At 38.5% G+C, this 19,176-nt stretch overlaps 3 protein-coding genes and 1 long non-coding RNA gene across 4 annotated transcripts; 1 reads left to right on the top strand and 3 right to left on the bottom strand.

Moving 5' to 3' along the window:
• Nucleotides 1-70: 70 nt before the first annotated feature.
• Nucleotides 71-578, bottom strand: LOC143564292 (putative histone H2B.1). The gene has a single exon (XM_077051613.1). It carries the CDS (start codon nucleotides 525-527, stop codon nucleotides 81-83), a length of 447 nt encoding a protein of 148 aa, XP_076907728.1. The 5' UTR covers nucleotides 528-578; the 3' UTR covers nucleotides 71-80.
• Nucleotides 579-5,816: 5,238 nt separating this feature from the next.
• Nucleotides 5,817-8,070, top strand: LOC143564282 (THO complex subunit 4A-like). The gene is made up of 6 exons (XM_077051609.1): nucleotides 5,817-5,981; nucleotides 6,107-6,256; nucleotides 6,839-6,907; nucleotides 6,989-7,173; nucleotides 7,265-7,795; nucleotides 7,889-8,070. The coding sequence occupies exons 1-5, from the start codon at nucleotides 5,817-5,819 to the stop codon at nucleotides 7,437-7,439; spliced, it is 744 nt and encodes a 247-aa protein (XP_076907724.1). The 3' UTR covers nucleotides 7,440-7,795; nucleotides 7,889-8,070.
• Nucleotides 8,071-9,229: 1,159 nt separating this feature from the next.
• On the bottom strand, nucleotides 9,230-11,633 carry LOC143564264 (uncharacterized). Its single transcript, XM_077051596.1, has 7 exons — nucleotides 11,596-11,633; nucleotides 11,462-11,518; nucleotides 10,156-10,210; nucleotides 9,975-10,075; nucleotides 9,828-9,891; nucleotides 9,611-9,744; nucleotides 9,230-9,525 (listed from the first exon to the last, which is right to left on the bottom strand). Exons 1-7 carry the CDS (start codon nucleotides 11,596-11,598, stop codon nucleotides 9,364-9,366), a joined length of 576 nt encoding a protein of 191 aa, XP_076907711.1. The 5' UTR covers nucleotides 11,599-11,633; the 3' UTR covers nucleotides 9,230-9,363.
• An 89-nt stretch (nucleotides 11,634-11,722) lies between these two features.
• LOC143564275 (uncharacterized) lies at nucleotides 11,723-12,568 on the bottom strand. Its single transcript, XR_013140833.1, has 3 exons — nucleotides 12,478-12,568; nucleotides 11,894-12,081; nucleotides 11,723-11,807 (listed from the first exon to the last, which is right to left on the bottom strand). It is a non-coding gene; the product is annotated as an uncharacterized LOC143564275 (long non-coding RNA).
• Nucleotides 12,569-19,176: the final 6,608 nt, after the last annotated feature.

Genomic DNA, 19,176 nt, shown 5'->3' with positions numbered 1-19,176 from the left:
CAAAACATAAACATAACTAATCATAAATCCTCACGAGACATGAAGACCCAGTCCTAACTTCCACCAACAAACCAAACAATCTAAGAGCTTGTAAACTTAGTCACGGCCTTGGTACCCTCCGACACCGCATGCTTAGCCAACTCCCCAGGAAGAACCAACCTCACAGCAGTCTGAATCTCCCGTGACGTAATCGTGGGCTTCTTGTTGTACCTGGCAAGCCTGGAACTCTCTTGAGCAAGCTTCTCAAAGATATCATTAATAAAACTGTTCATGATCCCCATGGCTTTGCTCGAGATACCGATGTCCGGATGCACCTGCTTCAGCACCTTGAAGATATAGATCTTGTACGTCTCCACGCTCTTCTTGGTTCGCTTCTTCTTCTTGTCTCCGGCGGCTGCTCCGGCTTCCTTCGGGAGCTTCTTCCCGGCCTTGGGCTTCTTCTCCGCCGGAACCTTCTCGGCGGCGGATGTTTTCTTCTCCTCTACCGGTTTCTTCTCGGCGGGCTTCTTCTCTGCCTTGGGAGCCATTGGAATTGGAATGAATTTGGGATTAGGGTTTCACAATTGGGGGTGAATTGATTTAATTTGATTTGATGAATTGGGTGGTGGGTGAGAGTTGTTTTTATATAGGAAATGAGGGTGGATTGTTATTGGTTGTGTTGGTGAGTGTGCGGATCGGTGACGTGGCGATGGTTTTAAGTGTTGGATGTGGTTTTTAAAAGAGGAAAGTTAATGGATGGTTGTGATTTGAAGTTTAGGTGTTTTGGGATTGCGATGATTTTGCTTGTTATTGACAGGTTTCTCATGGATTATAATCAAAAGTTGTTGCTCCTCATTGTGATGTTCTTATTTCTTCGATACTTTTGGCCAAGACATCTTAAAAGAAAAGGAGATAACACTTCGGTTATGTCCGGACACCATTTTACTTTAAAGTTGTTGCAAGGGAATGATACACAATGCATTGAACTCTTACGCATGTCGCGTGATTCATTTGTTCGACTTTGCACGCATTTTAGATAAAAAGGTTGGTTAAAAGATAGTAGACATGTATCTCTTGAAGAAAAAATGGCTATGTTTTTGATGATGCTTGGTCACAATCAAGGTTTTTCAGTTGTTAAGCGTAGATTTCAACACTCGAAACAAACAATTCATAAGTATTTTCATGAAGTATTGTCAAGAATGATGGAGTTTGCTAAAGAGGTTATAGTACCAACATCTTTTAATCCTAATCGAAATATTTCGGGTCATCATAAGAGATTATGACAAGCTTTTAAGGTGCATTATACAATTACTTTGGTGATTTCTTTCCACGTATTATTAACTATTAAATTCTACGTAGGGAGGAATTGGTGCACTTGATGGAACTTTGATACATGCTATTGTCCCTATTGAGAAACAACATTTACATAGAGGAAGAGGAAAATGCGATTGTTATCAAAATGTTTTGGCCATATGTGACTTCAACATGATATTTACGTTTCTCGTGCCCGGATGGGAAGGGGTAGCACATGATTCTAGAATATTGTCCGAATCTTTAACAAATACAAATGCACCATTTCCATTTCCTCCCCCGGGTATATATTTATGATTTTAACTTTATTATCTATATTATATACTTCGAAGATTGAATTGTGTTTTTTAGATAAATATTATCTATGTGATGTTGCGTATGCACACACTCGAGGATTTATGGCACCATATAAAAATGTGAGGTATTGGCTAGGAGATTTTCGTCGAAGGCGTGCATTAACCGACAAAGAAAAATTCAACCATGCACATGCAAAGCTTAGAAATGTTATTGAACGTGCTTTTGGTGTGTTAAAGGCACGTTTTCCAATATTAAAGAAAATGGCTCCCTTTTCGTTAATTATACAACGAAATATTACCATTGCATGTTTTGCGCTTCACAATTTTATACGGAAAGAGGGTTTAAGCGATGAGCTTTTTGATGAATATGATCACCTAAATGTACCCCATTAAGATGGAGATGAACATGTACAAGATGGTGGTGAAAATAGTGAAGAAGAAGTACCACGTCATGGAAGTTTAGCGGACCGTGAATTCATGAGTCAACTTCGAGAACAAATAGCACAAGACTTAATGCAAAATAACATACTTTAAGTTTATTTTGCTTTTTTTTTGTTATTGATACTTGGTGCTAGTATTGTATTTTTGTATGACTTGAATGTTTAATAGCATCTATCTATTATGGTATTTTTGTATGACTTGAATGTTAAATGACTAGAATATTACAGATTCAAATGGTAAATCATTTCAGCTTATGCAGACGATATCCAGTTTATAAAACAAACAGTATTATCTTTTCAGATTGCAGACCTTCAGACCACATCTTCAATTGCATACATGAAATCAGATGAAATCAGATTGCAGACAGTTTTTGTCTTAAAAAACAAACAACACCTAAGTAGACAATTATCAATTAATTTGTCTGTGCAAACTCTCAATATTAAAAACCGTATCAACAAACACATGCATATACACATTATATCATAATCAAAAGCATCAACAATCGGTAATCAGATTAAAGTTTGACAAAATGCGCATACATTGAATTAGCAGTTCGTAAAGTACGGCTTAGCTATATTTGACCGATTGATTCGATGGACATCGCCTTTAGTTGTTGTCAAACCTATAAAAAAAGTGAAACCAATGAAAGTCATAAGAAAGTCAAAGTAGTGGTACTAATGTATTTCAACAAAAAATGAACAAAGTAACCAGATCTAAAGTTTAACGAAAGACTCGTACTTTGAAATTAGGGGTTCCTGTCAAGTAAATCAATCGTATATTATTCAATAAGCCGGGTTAATTTGATGGAGAAAAGTACAACAGTAGCATACTTAATACCGACCAAAGAAGCCTTGCTTTTCTCATCTCTTTAGGTGTTAATATTCTAACAAAATAACAAATCAAAACACAGCAAAAAAATACTCTCAATAACGTGTATTAATCCGTCAAAGTCATTATTCCGACCAACCCCTGTTCTTCGTCAATCCGAAACCTCTAGAGGTAATCCGTAATTGTTATATGATTTTTGTTAGTTTTTGGCCAGTAATCCAAACCCCTAGCATAACTTGAGAAAACATGGAACCGTTTTTGAGAATTAAACTTAGGGTTTTGATGAGGAAGAAGATGATCTTGAATTTAAAGTTATTATTTTTGTTTCTGTGTTGTAACCAAACTAGTAGTTTGGTATAATGGTTAAGACTCATAGATATCATACAGCATACCCGAGTTCGTACCCGGGTCAATGCAGTATTTTTTTGAAATTTTACTTAAACCATTTTATTTATTAAAATAAACCAAATAAATTATTTATAAAAAATCAAATAAAAGTATTATTTTTAAACTAGATACAATTTTTATAAATTATAATTTATCGTGTTCAACTAAAACCCAACTTCCATATTTCGTTAAACCATAAAAATTAATATATATATACACACACACGCATATATATTTCCGTCACTTTTCTTTAACTTTACAACCCGTTAAAATCATTAAAACTAATTTATATTTCCATTACTTTATTAATTTTATAATTCATTACACGTTAAAATAAGTTAATTCCGTTAATTCCCTTAGATTCAAACCGTTAACTTATAATTCATAAACTTTAAACCGTTAGCTTATAATTCATAAACATTAACCCGTTAGCTTTAAATTCTTTAACTATAATTCGTTAGAGTTATAATTCGTTAGCTTTAATCCAATAATAGTTATATTTGTTTGAGATAAAAATCCCCATTTAAAATCCGTGTCTTGAAATTATGGTACCTTTCATATTAATGTTAAAGTTATAATATTAAAACAATATAAATTGTTAAAATCCGTTAAAGTTTAAATATAATATTATAATGCCATAAAATCCATAAAATATATCAATATCCCTTAACTAAGTTGTTAAATTAACTATACAATCTCGTTAGTAAGATTTTTGTTTTGATTTCAATTATAGTTCGTGAAGTTCAGTTGCTTTGATTTCGTTAACGCGCTTTCGCTTTTTATTTCAATTTGATCTTCAATTTCGAGGTGAGTTTCTCACACCCCCCCTTTTAACGCTTTTATTACTTTTGGGGGTATCATGTATATATTATCTACTCAATGGTTTATCAAGTCATTCACAAACTGTGATTCATATCATGGACTTGTGTGTTTACTTGCATACGTGCGTTGATTTCAATTTCAAGTGGTTGCCTTAATAAGTATGATCATACGTCCCCCTTTGCACTCAGGACCATTTTGTTATGAGTGGAAAATGGACTATCGATCCGAGTACGTTGGTTGTTACCGATTGGAAAGGACATTGCATGCGAAGTAGTTATAATTTTCACAAGTTTCATGGAATTGCATGATTTTTATGTACTTACATAAAACTTGTGTGAACTCACAAACTATTTACCGTATTTTATATATATGTTACACGCACCATTAGTAGAAGATGACACACGGAGAAGATACTAGACTTAGGGTATTTAAACCAATTAGCAAACTGCTTAGTTGTATCTATTTTCATTGTATTCTTTGTTTCAAACTTGTGTACTTGACTTGTAAATTAATTAATGATAACATTGTCACTTAATAGTGTCATATGTGTTTTGAACAATCTGTACGTCACACTCAGACGTTTCCGCTTTAGCTGGGGTGTTACAACGTGGTTAGAGGTGCACAAATCGGGTATTAAAAAACTCGAGTTCGGGTATGATCGGGCATTGGAAAATCGGTATTAGTAATACCCGGGTCGGGCTCGGGTATTGGCTTGAAAAACCATACCCTACGTACCGGGTTCGGGTCGGGTATTGAACCATGTCTTCAATACCCAGGTATTTGAATACCCTATTTCCGGGTATTTAAAAAACCATTTTTCTGCGACGTTCTTCTGTTAATAGGTGTGCTTCGTTTTTTTTATTCTAACTCCATTTTTTTGCATACAAACTTCAAAGTTCATTCAAACATATAAACTACTAAACAATGATATAAAAACCATGTATTTTATGTGTTTTAAATTGTTGTTTGGTATATCAAAATGTGATGCTCTAAATAAGTATTTATATCAAATACATGCTTCAAAAAAGATTTGTTGGAGAACGGCTATAGATCTATGGGTAGCCACACAACCACTGCCAAGTGCCACACGGAAACATGTGCACAAATACTAAGATTCGGGTATGCAGAAAAATCCAGTTCGGTATGCAAAAGACCCGGGTTTCGGGTATTACTAGAACTGGGTTTATATCGGGTACGGGTTCGGGTTTCAGCATCGAAAGTTATACCCTATCAGTACTACGGCAGGGTCGGGTTCGGGTATTAAAAACCCGGGTTTAAAAAAAACCGGTTCCGGGTTTTTTTCGGGTCTGGTTCCGGATTCGGGTTTTTTGTGCACCTCTATACGTGGCTATGGAGATCTTGTTTTATTATACATGGGGACTAGTTAAGCTAACATGGGCCACCAAACCCATTTCTTGTTTCCAAAAGCTCGGTCCATAATATTTCATTAATTTATGTCATACCCGGTTAACTAACTTAAATGAGTTTCACACTCATTACCCACAATGCAACTCTAACGAGTCAAAACTCAGTCAGAGCCGTTTTAACTTCACCGGATCGGTCCATAAATCCAACTAGCAAGTAGCAACACAAAGTAAAAACTTTTCTTGGTTTATGACGTAGAATTGAACTACTCCGTGTACTTGTTTGTTTGTCAATAAATAGGGCAAACTCCCGTCTCAACGATTATCCCTCTCGATTTCAAACCCTAATTCTTCAACAACAAATTCGCTCAGCTAATTGCTCGAAGTTATGGCGGGTGCAGCTTTAGATATGTCGCTTGATGACCTAATCAAGAACAACAAGAAGTCCGACGGCGGCGGTCGCGGCCGAGCGTCTGGACCAGGACCAGCACCTTCACGTCGCTTCAATAACCGCGGTGCTTACAGATCTACTCCTTACTCCTCTGGGCCTAAGGTTGATTTGATTACTTTACATCGGATTCATTTGATTTGATGCTTGTTAAGTTCCAATTGCTGGCTTGTAGCTGTTGGTGTTGGTGGTGATTGATTATCTATAAAGGTTTTCTGCGTCTGATTTAGGCACCGGATGCTGCTCCTTGGAACCATGATTTGTTTTCTGTTGCGGATCAGAATATTGGTGGACCGGGCGGCCGGGCATCTGGGATTGAAACCGGAACGAGGCTTTATGTGTCGAACCTTGATTACGGAGTCTCCAATGAGGATATTAAGGTGAATTTTACTCTGTTTACTTAGATAAACTGATTCTTTGTTGACTGGTGGATGGATCTAAGAGAAACTAAATTAAATTTGTGTACTTTGAAGTAGGGATGAGATATGTACCCTAGGCTGTAGCAATACCGAGAATACTGATACAAAATTTGAACAAAACTCAGTACCTAAGACTGTACCAAAAGTTGTATCCAATTCATTCGTAAACATAAACCATAATACCAAAACCAAAACATACAAAATGTTCTAAAACTGTATCAGTTTCTATAGCATATCAAGAAAGAAAGTTACCGATACCGAGTAGTCGGGTACCAGTACCATATACTCAAGAAGAAAAACTTCACCTTTTCAATTGGTACCAAATACTAAAATACCGAAAAATTAGCGGTACCGGTGACTTGAGTACCGAATACCATTGCGTATCAGTACAAGTTTGGTATCGATATGGTACCGGTATTTTTGAAAACAAAATTTCATCCCTACTTTGAAGCCAGAATCTACAATAGGAAAGTTTTGTATCTTTAAAATTATAGAAAATTCTTTGTTATTCTTATATGGATGAACTTGATTGAATCTGTGCAGGAGCTTTTTTCAGAAGTTGGTGATCTGAAGAAGTATTCTATAAACTATGATAGAAGTGGGAGATCAAAGGTATCTTTTAAAGTTTTGGAATTGTGTTGTAAAAGATTTTGCTCAATTCTTAAGCTATAACTATTTTTTTTCCTGGTTTAGGGAACGGCTGAGATTGTTTTTGCAAGAAGGCAAGATGCTCTAGCAGCTGTCAAGAGGTACAACAATGTCCAGCTTGATGGGAAGCCAATGAAAGTAGAGATTGTGGGAATAAACCTAGTGGCTCCTGTTAGTGGTCCTCCATTGGCAAATAACTCTGTTGGAAACATGAATGGTTATCCTAGGGGGTATGCCTTCACATTTAGTGTTAATCGTTATATTTTAGTTGTGGTTGGATACTAACGTGTTATTAACACTGTATTTGGATGTATGAAACAGTGGACAAGGTAGGAGTGGTGGATTTGGAAGGCCACGTGGCGGTGCTGGTGGTGGGCGGGGATTTTTTAGGGGAGGGCGTGGACGTGGAAGAGGAGGACGTGGAGAGAAGATATCTGCAGATGATCTTGATGCTGACCTGGAAAAGTATCATTTGGAATCAATGCAAACTAGTTGAATTGCCTCGCAGGCTTGTTGATCTTTCTTAAACTTATGTGTGTTTCAAGTTGCAACGAGTATTGTTTGTATTGTATGAACTTTCAACCCTCTAGGCTAAGGACAATAGCACTTGGGGGAGGATCTAGAGCTTTAGTTTTCATTGCATTATGTTTTTGTTTTATAAAATTTTAAGAACGTGAGTTTAGTTGATGGATCATCGCATTTATTCTCCGATTTGGTTCGTGTACCTCCTTTAGCTTCTCTTTTAGGCATCAAAAGGAGATTACTATTTATATCTTCACTGATATGTGTGGAAGATGATGGAAGAGAATATTGGCATTTACTGTCTCCATTGTGCATCTGCATCAATCTGAGGTAGCTTTCTACTGATATTGACCATCTTATGATATTAAAGTGTGACCTTTTTTTCTTGCCTTGAATTAATCCGTTGACAATTATGAAAAACAGGTAGCCTTGGAACAGAGGTCGTAACTGCATCGATTTTGCGTCTGATGTTTCCTTTAGACTTTAGAGGTGCTATTCCATTAAAGGTAATGCAAGCATGCAGATGGTACACACAACATGATGCGTTAACTAAAGATTGTATTTTACTAAAAAGGTTAATTGTCCGTATATAACCTAATTAAGGTGAGGTTTAGGGGTGGTCTAAAGTCAGTTGAACTGGTGGCCCGGATTATGGCTCGACCCACCCACCTAATTCATACTTGGTCTGGCTGTCAAACGTGTTTGGCTATGACCGTAAAGGAAACAAGTTTATGGATGGCTCCCAATGTCTCCAGTCAGGTCAAGATATTGGGGATTTCATATAGGTGCCCTCCTATCAATAATAAATTACAGGCTACAGAATCTGTTATACTTGAAATAAATAATTTTTTGTTGCTGTATCATGTATGCTCAGGCTATTGGTAAAGATAAACCAGGCCATGAACTTAATTATGTCAATCTACGTCTTGATATTAAAGAAATTTTAAAATGAAGTATGTTTACTTTGCAAAAATGAAGCTGGTAAATGGTTAATTGGTGAAGTAGTTATTTCATAGTGTTTAGAGCTGCTTAAGTGTCCTATTGTTTTAAGATAACAATATACAAGATAGACGGTGATATTGTTTTAAGACAACAATATACAAGATAGACGGTGATATTATTATTTTATGAAGTTTATAACTGGTGAACGTTTTAGGGGAAAAAATAAAATAAAACATGTTGAACGTAAGTAAGAGTCAACTAAATTTTAGCCCACACCAACATTCGGTAGAGTCGTAGAGTCTGTTGTAACTGGTTAAAAGCTCCAATGTTCTATGATGACAATACTGCCTTTATGTCCGCTCAACTATCTCCACCAATTTACCGCCACCACTTCTTTGATGAGATGAAGCTCTAGTGGCCAAAAGTAGATTCCGGCACCTGCCTGTTTTCCTGGCTAATGAGGCTGTGCTTTTGCCTTTTTCTCCAAAACTGTTTGCTAATTGTAGGAGTGTATTCGTAACTTATGAACCTGCCTGGTTGTCCAGGCTAAGGAGGCTGTGCTTTTGCCTTTTTCTCCGAAACTGTTAGGTCAATTGTAGAAGTGTACTCGTAACTTGCAAACGCTTGTTTTGCAACACAGCACCCATGTGTTGTTTGTGGGTATTTAATGTAGCTAAAAGCGCGTTACGATCAATTTTAGAAAGAAGAAGAAAAGGAGAGACGAGTTCAACACAAATCATACGACAGCGCCCACACCTGGCCCAGCAAATTCCGGTCGAGTTCAACTGTCCATACTTTCCATCAACTAGTAACAAAGTTTGCAAACAAGTATCAACTTTAAAGAAAGATGTATGCATATCAAGCAGGATTAACCATACTACAACAAACTTAACATTTAACCACCACCTCAAAACACACACAAGTTTCCTTTGTATACACTTCCCAACCACCCACATTTAATACCCGTGGTGGTCATGGCTAGCGAATATTTGACTTTTGATCGAGTGCAATATTTCCTGTATGCATGACCACACAAAGTTCCAACAAGATGATGGCCAGTACCATGGATACAACAACCTGAAAAAGAGGCTAATTATATGTCGAGGGTATTGCCCAACCTGAAATATTAATATAATACTATCAGGATTACATACATCAATACCCTGTTAGTTAACCAGTGTGACTGGATAAACTGCTACTTACCGGGAAAAGAAAGTCGAGAGCATCCCAAGCCGCATGACGAACTGCTCGTGTTGGATACATGGGCCCGCCAGGAGAAGTGAAGCTGTACAAGCAAGTTTTAAGTCTGGTACTAGTTGTCATCCTCAGCTCCAGACCTGAACTAGACTCCCAACGTTTCAAAATTTGTGAACTCGCCATACATAAAACATATTCACCACAAATTAAGAGTAATAAATACCCCGTAGAACTTTGATGTGGGATAGATAATGCAAAAGCACAGGTTCCACTTTCAGTTTTTGAAGCTGTCCAGCCAACGTGTCATATTGATATAATGCTGGATAATATATTATCATATTACTATATTAGACGCAATGCAAGGTCTCACCTGATCAGTCAGTTCAATAACAAAAGTATCTGCTGGACCGCCTATCAGGAAAGCATTTGGAAACTCTGGACAGTTCTGGAAGAATCTTTCAAGCTTTTCATCTGCAACATGCAGAAACCAAACACGTTTTGATGCATATCAAAGAAGCAAAAATGAATAATTTTTCGATGTGTTGCCATACCTTGATTGTAAAGGAATATGAATCTTGACAGGAGAAGAAACAAATCTCGTTGGGCCTGAATGAAACAAAAGTACAATGTTCTCTTTTTTCAATGTAGTTGACTTTCAGTGCATGATATATCACGCACAGGGGTGTGAAATTATGACATGACATGAACCTAACATGAAATTCACGGGTATGGGACAGTTTGGTCAAACTCACCAACTTGTTTGTGTTCATGTCAATCCAACGGTTCACGGGTTGGCCCGTTTAACCAATTATTTGTTTACTTTTCAAATTTTTTAAAATAAAAATTGTGTTATCAAATGACGTGAAAGTATTATACCGGTACATTTTATGCCAAAAATTAGAAGTTCAAAAAATAAGTCGGCATAGTCTAAACATAGTTGCTTCAAAAACATAAAATGATATGTAAATTTTGAAGTATAGTATGCACAATAAAAAATTAAATAATTTTTCTTTACAGATTAAGCAGGTCATGTTAGTGTCAACGTCAAGTGTGAGCCCTGGCTAGGGGTGTTCAAAATACCCGTGGCTCGCAGTTCGCTCGAAAAAAACCCGAAAAAAGCTCGATTTAAAATCGACCTGAGCCGACTCGTTTTGTAATCGAGTCGAGCTCGAGCCTGGGGCAGCTCGGCTCGCAGGCTCGACTAGATAGCTCATTTTATTACTTTATATATGTATTATTTATTATTTATAGTTAATAAATTATAATAACAATATTATACAGAGATTGATGGTTTTGACTAATGCTATGTTTCCATATTCGAGTTTCTAAAATTCTAAATCCCCATGGAAACAATATCAATTGGTTTTGAATAATTACAATTGAATTACATTGCATATATAAATATACATGGTTCATGAAACACAGTGCATACATTTAGGAAGACTGACATAATTCTACAACTTTGACCATACTTAAATTTGAATATATCTTGCTTTTTGGTCCCTGAAGATGTATAGTCGTTTATAACATGATCTCATTTTCCAAATACCAAATTTTAGTTTCTAAATCTTTTTTGTATATGAATCAACGATTAGAGAAAAAATATCCACTGCGAAAAGCATTGCCAAAAAAAAAATCGTAAATATTCGTGTTAGCTGACTAGCTCATCGAGCCACCAGCCGGCTCGAGTTTCGAACGAGCCGAGCTCGAGCTAAGCGTCCCAGCTCGTTAAATAAAATCGAGCTGAGCCGAACCGAGCTGGCTTGAGTTGAGCTCAGCTCGGCTCGTTTACAGCCCTAGCCCCGGCAACCACAAACGGCCCATTTAACAGCCCTATGCACAGAATCGGAATTTAACCTGTAAAGGAATTTTGTTCAACTTCTTGGGAACCAATGCAACATCGTCTAGAAGATACTAGAAGCAATAACAAGGAGAGAACAGCTTAGAGACCTTTAGTTCGTCTAGCTAGTATTTATATAAACATAACTCACCATAAAAAGACTCTGGAAATGGACTGTGCTCGTCTGGATATCAAACCTACCAGTAAACATACATATATACCAATACCACAACTATTACAAAAAACCATTTATAAGTGAAATTTGTTACAAAGAGCGTACCAGAAAACGTTTGTAGCGCCTTGGACAAGAGCTGAAGAATAACGAAGGAGGAGGTCGGAACTATCAAGTTGGACTTCAAACAACTACAAGACAGCTATTATAAAATCATGTGCATTTAATGAATCAAGAAAACTATTTTGAGTATTGCTATGGCATTAATGCGACATACCCATTTGTGGAACAATAACGCGAAAATATGGGAGGCAAACGGCTGGCTCCATAGTTGCACAATGAGATCAAGTATTGATTTTCCTCGCTCGTTAGGTTTAGAGGCAAAATGATCGGCAAGCACGTCATAAAAGCATAATCGAACCTTATGTTGCACCAACGACGCATCTTCCCCACCAAGTATTACCTCTGTTAAAATTCAATTGCAAGAGAATAAGGACATCGAAAGACGCCGAAAAAACAACACCACCGTATTAAAATAAAAATCATTTCTTTAGGCGTATGCATTCTAGTAGTTTGCTAATTCGCCTTGCCGTATAATAAGTGCACGATTAAGCAGAAACATGGAAAATGATTATTTGCAAGCAGCTAACAATGAATTTGACATATTAGAAAATAATGATAAAACAAAGGTATCAAGTGCATTAGGATTCTTTAGATTTCTAGAGTAAACTAATGTGCATTTTTAATATGACATGATAAATGATCATTCTTTTACAAATCCAATATGCTTCGGGTAATCAATTAAAATGAGATAGTAAAACTGAAATAAAATAAAATATGTGGGATTACTACTACTACAACCTCTAGCTCGATCGTCAACTTCTAAAGCAATATCTGCAAACAATTGTTGTAGCAAGTCACGTCTCTGAGTTGGCGAAGCAAGCGCCTGAATGTAAAATAAATTCAAAATGTAACCGATTATTATTATTATTATTATTATTATTATTATTATTATTATTATTATTATTATTATTAATGAAAACAGAGAAAAAGAAACGGACCCGTTTTAATTTTTTTGTCGATGGCTTGAGTGAGAGCAGAGAAATAAGCAAAGCTTTTTTCCGTATATGTTAATGGCGCCATTCTATTCTAGAACAACAGAGTGAATAACAGCAGCAGATAACCCTAGGTTGGGTTTTGATGGTGGGGTCGGAAGATATTGGTGGCGGTGGGCGATGGCCGGTGTGATGCGGCGTGGCACCAAAAGAAGCCCACACGCAATGCAAAAGACACAGAGCAGGTGACGTGAGCCTTACGACCATAGATTTTGTTTCACAGTCACACACAGAGTTATAATAATAATAATAATAATGAATGTCGTCGTTATTATTTTCTTAATTGGCCTTACGATCTAGGATTTTGTTTCACGGAATAACCCACTCCGTTTTAAAAGTTAGTTTATAAAAGTACGTGTAGTGGCCAATAAATTAGAGAAGTTTTAGGTGATAAGGGGTTATAACATCGTCCCTGGGCTACAAATGAGCCGGGGGACCAAGATAAGGGTCAGACTCTTGAAACCCGGTTATCTAACTCGTAAAACTCTTAATTAGACCCAAATATATAATAATGGTCGGGTTAAGGGTATTTAAATTTCATCTTAAAGGGTAAATGGGTTTCAAGGGTCTGATCCTTTTTCAAACCCTTGACCCGTATAATAGTTTCTTGATAAGTATACATCAAATTCGCGATTAATCTGAAATTTAGGAGATATTTGTATTTCATATATAATTCATCAGAAATTTCCCAACTACTAAGAAAAATAAAAATAAAGGGCCATACTAGTGATTGGAAACATATATATGAGAATCACTGAATTATTCTCTACATGTAATTTGTGAATTTGAATATTATTGGTATCAGTTCAAATGGTTGATAAACTTTCGAAGTTAGACTTTACTATGTTATTAAATGAAAATATAATTGTTCTAGGATTTATATATTAAAGTCATATATAAGATATGCAGTTAGTAAATGCAGAAAAGAAGATGTGATTACTGCCTTAAAGGGTAAAGTGTTGGACCCTTGAAACCCTTGTTTATACCTGACCCTTTTATTGTTTAGAGGGTAGGGTCTTGAGTCCACATTTCTTCCTAAAAGGGTAAAGGGTTCAGGGAAGATATTATGTAAAAGGGTAGGGTCTTACTCTTTGAACAGTCCTAGGGGAGACAAATCTATGTCGCCTGTATGTATGTGTGTGTTTGTTGGAAAGAATAGTAAAAAACTAAAAAGAGGGGCTACAAATGACTACAACACCATTATATCCCTAAAATAAAAATCGTCTCTCTACTGACGTGACGCCACATATTGAGAACCCCCTGTTTTGTATCCCACCATTACAAAGAGATGCATGAAAATTTCCCAAATAGCTCATTTAAAGAGACAAGTTTTTAAAATGCTCTCTTTGATAATAATTCAAAAATAACCCATCCTAACTTTATATTTATGCTTAAATTCGGATGATTATATTCAAATCACCTAACGTCAGTTTCTAATTGGGTCGTTTGAATCTCAACGTTGACTTCCGAATTTAAGCGTGAATATGAAGTTGGGAAGGATTATTTTGGAAATTTATCAAAAATTAGGTATTTTAGGAACTTCTCTCTTCAAATGGATTATTTTAGAAATTTTCCCACTTAGCTTATTAAAGTTTTCATAGTCGTCTAGGATACAAATATATTACTTAAAATGTATTTTACTAAAAGCAACTTTTGGTTTTTCTAAGATAAATAAATCATAGCTTGCATGCAATATTTGAATACGTTGTAAAATATAATAACTCGTTGTACATTAAGTTGATTAAATAAAGTTATCTACATGTTTTTTACAAGTTGAAATGTTTGTCCATCAAATTTTGATCCATGCAAAAGGTAATGAATCGTTATTAATCTAAAACAAAAAAAAAATCTTAAATAGAGAGTTTTATGTTTTATCACACGTTCGAGAGGTCTGATACGACAAACTTTTGTTGTGTTTTTTGGTATAACCAAATGATAAAATATTTAGATTCTTATGATTAACCCAATTAATAACCAGGGACGAATTTATATATTTTCACCAAAACATACTTAATATTTTAAATATCTAATAGAAATATACGTACTAAAGATTTTAAGTGATTGTTATGATTATATATAGTGTATGAGTTTTGATCAGTCGAGCTCAACCAGTTTAGGTTAAGGTGAGGATGCGGGGTGTGAGATTGGAATGAGGAATGTGATGTGGCATAGAATTTGGCCATGAACACTGCCCCATGTCCTTGGGAAGGGGAGGAGGGATCAAAGGGGAAGGTTTGCCAAAAAAAATTGCAATGTTGTGACTTGAGGAAGCGAGAAGATCAGCAAAGCATCGACTTGGATGGTGACATGACTTGGAAGCCTGGGGGAACACCGCCCCTCCATTGTCTTGGTTACGGCTTGGTGGAGAGAGCGATACAACACTATGCACCCTAAGAACTTGAGCCCGTACGTATCATTAAATTGAAGAATAGCTCAATCTCAAGTTGTATAGTTTAAGAGAGCCGGACTCAATTTGTTTGTCTTATGCTCTATATCATAAGTTCAAGCTCGACTTATTTATATGAAATAATTGTTAGTTGTATTTATATATGTATAGTTATTTTGGTTATAACAATATAGATGATTTAGTCACTTTATTATAAGATTATTTTTATAGGAATTTTTGTGTAATAAATACTTAATATATTAAATAAACTTTATATATATAACAGTTTAGCCAAGCTCAACATAGTATGTTTGTGACGTGATGAGGCGTTTTAATATATCATATGATTCTGGTCTTCACCGGTTTTTATAAGAGCACGTATTGAAACGAACCATGTGTGTAAATGGAACATAATTATAAGTAGAACTTACATATCTATTTTTGTATCTAAATGATCAATTAGAAAGAAGCTACTCAAATACGACTGTAAACAGGTCAGTAAATTTAAAGTCGGTTTGGTATGCAAAATATATTCATGTAGTTAACATATGAAGAAACACTAACCGGACCCCTGACAGATTACTGGTAACCTGGGGGTTGGATAGCTGTTTCCCACGAGGGGTTAGACCCTTGGAAGATGGTTCTTCTGATAACCTGCAAAACAGACACCGTGAGCTCGTCACTGAGAAGGGGGGGGGGGGGTTCCTCCTTGTGACCACCCTCCGGCGTGAGAATCAGACTAGATTGCTCTTTAAATATAAAAGTATATTAAGAGATTGCTAGAGCAGATATCAGGTATATTATGATGATAATGTGATAAGATATGATAGGATGAGATGGTCATACCATTTGTGGTATTTATAGCCGAAGGTAGGTTTCCAAGGAGGTATGGCCGACTGCAACAGTGTTCCTGTTCCACCAACAGTAGCCTACGCACGTGCCCTGCTGGTAGTTGGTGGGTAGGTAGCGGCTGATAGCGACCAGGCCTGCTGTATACTATTCCTTTTCTACCAACTGCCGGCTACGCACGTGGTATGACAATAGTTGGTGAGTAGGCAGCGGCTAATAGTGACATACAGTGTAGGAGCATGCTGCTCGCCATACTGTTGTCCATAAGCTGTCGTATCTTTAGTCAGATCTTTTTCCCATACCTCGTCAGGTACAGTACAGAAGATCTTCCCGTATCGTACGGACTGGCTTATTTGGGCGGGAGTATTCCCCCTCCCGCCCTTATGCGGGATTGTTCCCGGCTTCGCTCATTCCTTCAGGTGACACTGAATGATTGAGAGCTAAGTGCCTTGTGCGTGTAGCCTTGCTGCGCGGGTGGCCTTCCCTAATGGCTTGTATCCGAGGCTGCGGGGACAGGCGGAGTCCTTCACCATTGGGAGGCATTTCCTGCGGGACCAGCTTGCGTACTGCGCGTAAGGACGTCACGTCTCTGAGCATGGTTGGTCCTGCGGATCCAGTTGGTTTCTGCGCAGACGTCCCTGTTTAAGGTGAGTCTTGCGGGTCCAACTGGGCTCTGCTGGGACCTACCTCTTCAAGTCCCCCCAGTCCAATGTTCTTCTCATGCGTGTTTAATAAAGTGAGGTGAACTTTTGGACTTAAGCAAAGGGTTTTGAAAAGGGTTTTTTAAGGTTTTCCATGGGGATTCTTCCCGCGGAAGTCCTTGTCACTTGCAGAAATTCCCGAGTTTCCTGCTTGGTCTTTGGGTATGATGCGGGCAGGTCTGTAACTTCCTCGCAAGTCAGGAGCGTTGAGTCCCACTTGTGTGGTCTTTCCATGAGATTTTGGTAGTTTTGAACATAGTGATCAATTATGTTAAAACCACCAATTCCATCCTGGAGCTTCCAACAACGTAGTTCTCGACGTTCCCGCTATGCGGGGATGTTCTTTTCCGTTTACGCAAGCATTGCCCAGAAGATCCTTCTTGGTTTCAATTCCCAGCGGAGCGCTAGGTATGTGAAGGGTTTTGCCTTAACACTGTACCTGCGCTCGTCTTACGGTTACTTTACTTGCAAGGTATTCCTGGCGTCAATTCCCTGCGGGTGCTAGGTATGTGAAGGGTTTTGCCTTTACACTGTACCCGCACCCGTCTTATAGTTACTTGGTTGCCGAGGAATACTTGGCTTCAATTCCCTGCGGGTGCTAGGTATGTGAAGGGTTTTGCCTTAACACTGTACCCGCAGCCGTCTTACGGTTACTTGTTCGCCAAGATTTTATTGGCTTCAATTCCCTGCGGGTGCTAGGTATGTGAAGGGTTTTGCCTTAACACTGTACCCGCAACCGTCTTACGGTTACTTGTTTGCCAAGGTTTTCTTGGCTTCAATTCCCTGCGGGTGCTAGGTATGTGAAGGGTTTTGCCTTAACACTGTACCCGCATCCGTCTTACGGTTACTTGTTTGCCAAGGTAAGGGGGGATTTTCCCGCTTACTTTTTAATACTTTTAAATTTTGAATTTTGAAATTCGAAAGGTTTGTGGAAAGATAGGAACAGTCCAAACATCTGAAACGTCGTGCGACAGTTTCTTCTGACTGTGTCAGGACGTGCAGGAAGTTATGGTGACGTGACGTTATATGGTCATTCCAGACGCTTTTTACGGCGCGTGGGCGCGATTTTTCGGGCGCGTGGCCGCGAAATTACTGGCACACGTCCTGTCAACAGCTGTTGCCAGCCTGCTTTTTGCCACGTGTCATAGTTTCATTGCACCTTCGATTTCTCTCTCCTCCGCATTAAATTCACCGCATTAATTGCGATTAGTATATAAAGGGGGAGAGGCCTCTTTGTAATCCACACTTTCACCTTTCTTCTTCTTCTTAGTGATTTCCGGCAAATACTCCCCTTTTCAGGCAAGCATTTTCCCGAAATCACTTTCTTCTTTCTGCAAAATGTCTTCTCATGATGCTGAAGCTGTAGCCGACGATAGGAGTACTGCTGGCGAGTGCCAGTGTGCTCTACCTGTCGATCAGTACCAGTACATCGTCAGGAAGTTCATGCTCGAGTCTCTCGAGCCTGAGTTTCCTGAATCCCACCAGACTGTGTACGATGCCCCCAGTGGCAAGATCGGGGTATATGCTGCATTCTTTGTTTATGGGAACCTTAGGTTCCCATTGACAAAGTTTGTGTACCGTGTCCTGGAGAGGCACGGGGTGCACCTGACCGAGGTGCATCCGATGGCGATTGCCAAGGTCCGGCACTTCGAGTGGGTGTGCCGGATTCTGGGTATTGAGCCCTACGTGGACCGCCTGATGACCTTCTATACTTGGAGGTGCGTCCAGGGGTGGTACACCCTGACAACCCGTATTAAGGGTTTGAAGATCTGCGTGACCGAGCGCAGTCTCCGATCGTGGAAGCGGGAGTTCTTCTACATCTCTGCCCGCACCATCCCCATTGCTATGAAGTTCAAGAAGGGTCAAGCGCTTCCGAGCCTTCACGCTTCCAGCTACCAGGAGGCGGAATGGTTCGCGAAGATATCCCGGGTCCAATCTCCGGTTTACCGGTTTGCGGAGTCCGGGATGGTGCTGCTGGGGATGAGCCGGGTATGGAAGGAGGTGTCTCGGTTTCCTATCCTTCTCGAATACGGTTTGAACTCTATTCCTTATGGTATGTCTTGTCTTTGTTGCTGATATTAGTTTATTTTCTAACTGTTTCTTTTTCTTTCAGAGGGGAATAATTTGGAGTCGCTCATGTTCCCGCGGGAAGCTGACAGTCCCGTGCGGGTGGGCACTCGTGCTCTGGACGACAATGAGTTGCCCATCCTGGAGCAAACGGCGGATAGGTTTGTGGAGGTCTATCCGCCGGGCCAAGAGATCCTGAGCCACCGGCGGCCAGGTAAGGAGATATTCTATCCTGAACCCCTCAATGCTGTACCTGCTGTTGGAAATCCTTACATCCTGTCTTCTTCTGAGGAATCCGCAGATGGTCCTCCCCTTGTGCGGAAGAAGAAGGCTGCTGCCGGCGTGAAGGGGAAGGAGAAGGCCTCCACAGCTGATCCAGTGGTTCTATCTGACTCGGAGTCAGATAGTTAAGAGGTGGCGGGGAAGCCCGGTGGTGAGAAGA

The sequence above is a fragment of the Bidens hawaiensis genome, unplaced genomic scaffold (genome assembly GCF_021521415.1).
Source record: "Bidens hawaiensis isolate Kalapana, Puna unplaced genomic scaffold, B.hawaiensis_p1.1 tig00001206_1, whole genome shotgun sequence".
Classification (NCBI taxonomy): domain Eukaryota; kingdom Viridiplantae; phylum Streptophyta; class Magnoliopsida; order Asterales; family Asteraceae; genus Bidens; species Bidens hawaiensis.
Note: the sequence above shows the minus strand (reverse complement) of the source record. Positions and strands in the feature narration are given on the sequence as shown.

What these genes read in the sequence shown, in the direction of transcription:
- LOC143564292 (XM_077051613.1), bottom strand. Translation starts at nt 527, where the DNA reads ATGGCTCCCAAGGCAGAGAAGAAGCCCGCCGAGAAGAAACCGGTAGAG.
- LOC143564282 (XM_077051609.1), top strand. Translation starts at nt 5,817, where the DNA reads ATGGCGGGTGCAGCTTTAGATATGTCGCTTGATGACCTAATCAAGAAC. An exon ending in CTTACTCCTCTGGGCCTAAG is followed by an intron (nt 5,982 to 6,106) that starts GTTGATTTGATT and finishes CGTCTGATTTAG; the next exon opens with GCACCGGATGCTGCTCCTTG. An exon ending in ATAGAAGTGGGAGATCAAAG is followed by an intron (nt 6,908 to 6,988) that starts GTATCTTTTAAA and finishes TTCCTGGTTTAG; the next exon opens with GGAACGGCTGAGATTGTTTT.
- LOC143564264 (XM_077051596.1), bottom strand. An exon ending in CCACATCAAAGTTCTACGGG is followed by an intron (nt 9,745 to 9,827) that starts GTATTTATTACT and finishes AGTCTAGTTCAG; the next exon opens with GTCTGGAGCTGAGGATGACA. An exon ending in CTCTCGACTTTCTTTTCCCG is followed by an intron (nt 9,526 to 9,610) that starts GTAAGTAGCAGT and finishes TTAATATTTCAG; the next exon opens with GTTGGGCAATACCCTCGACA.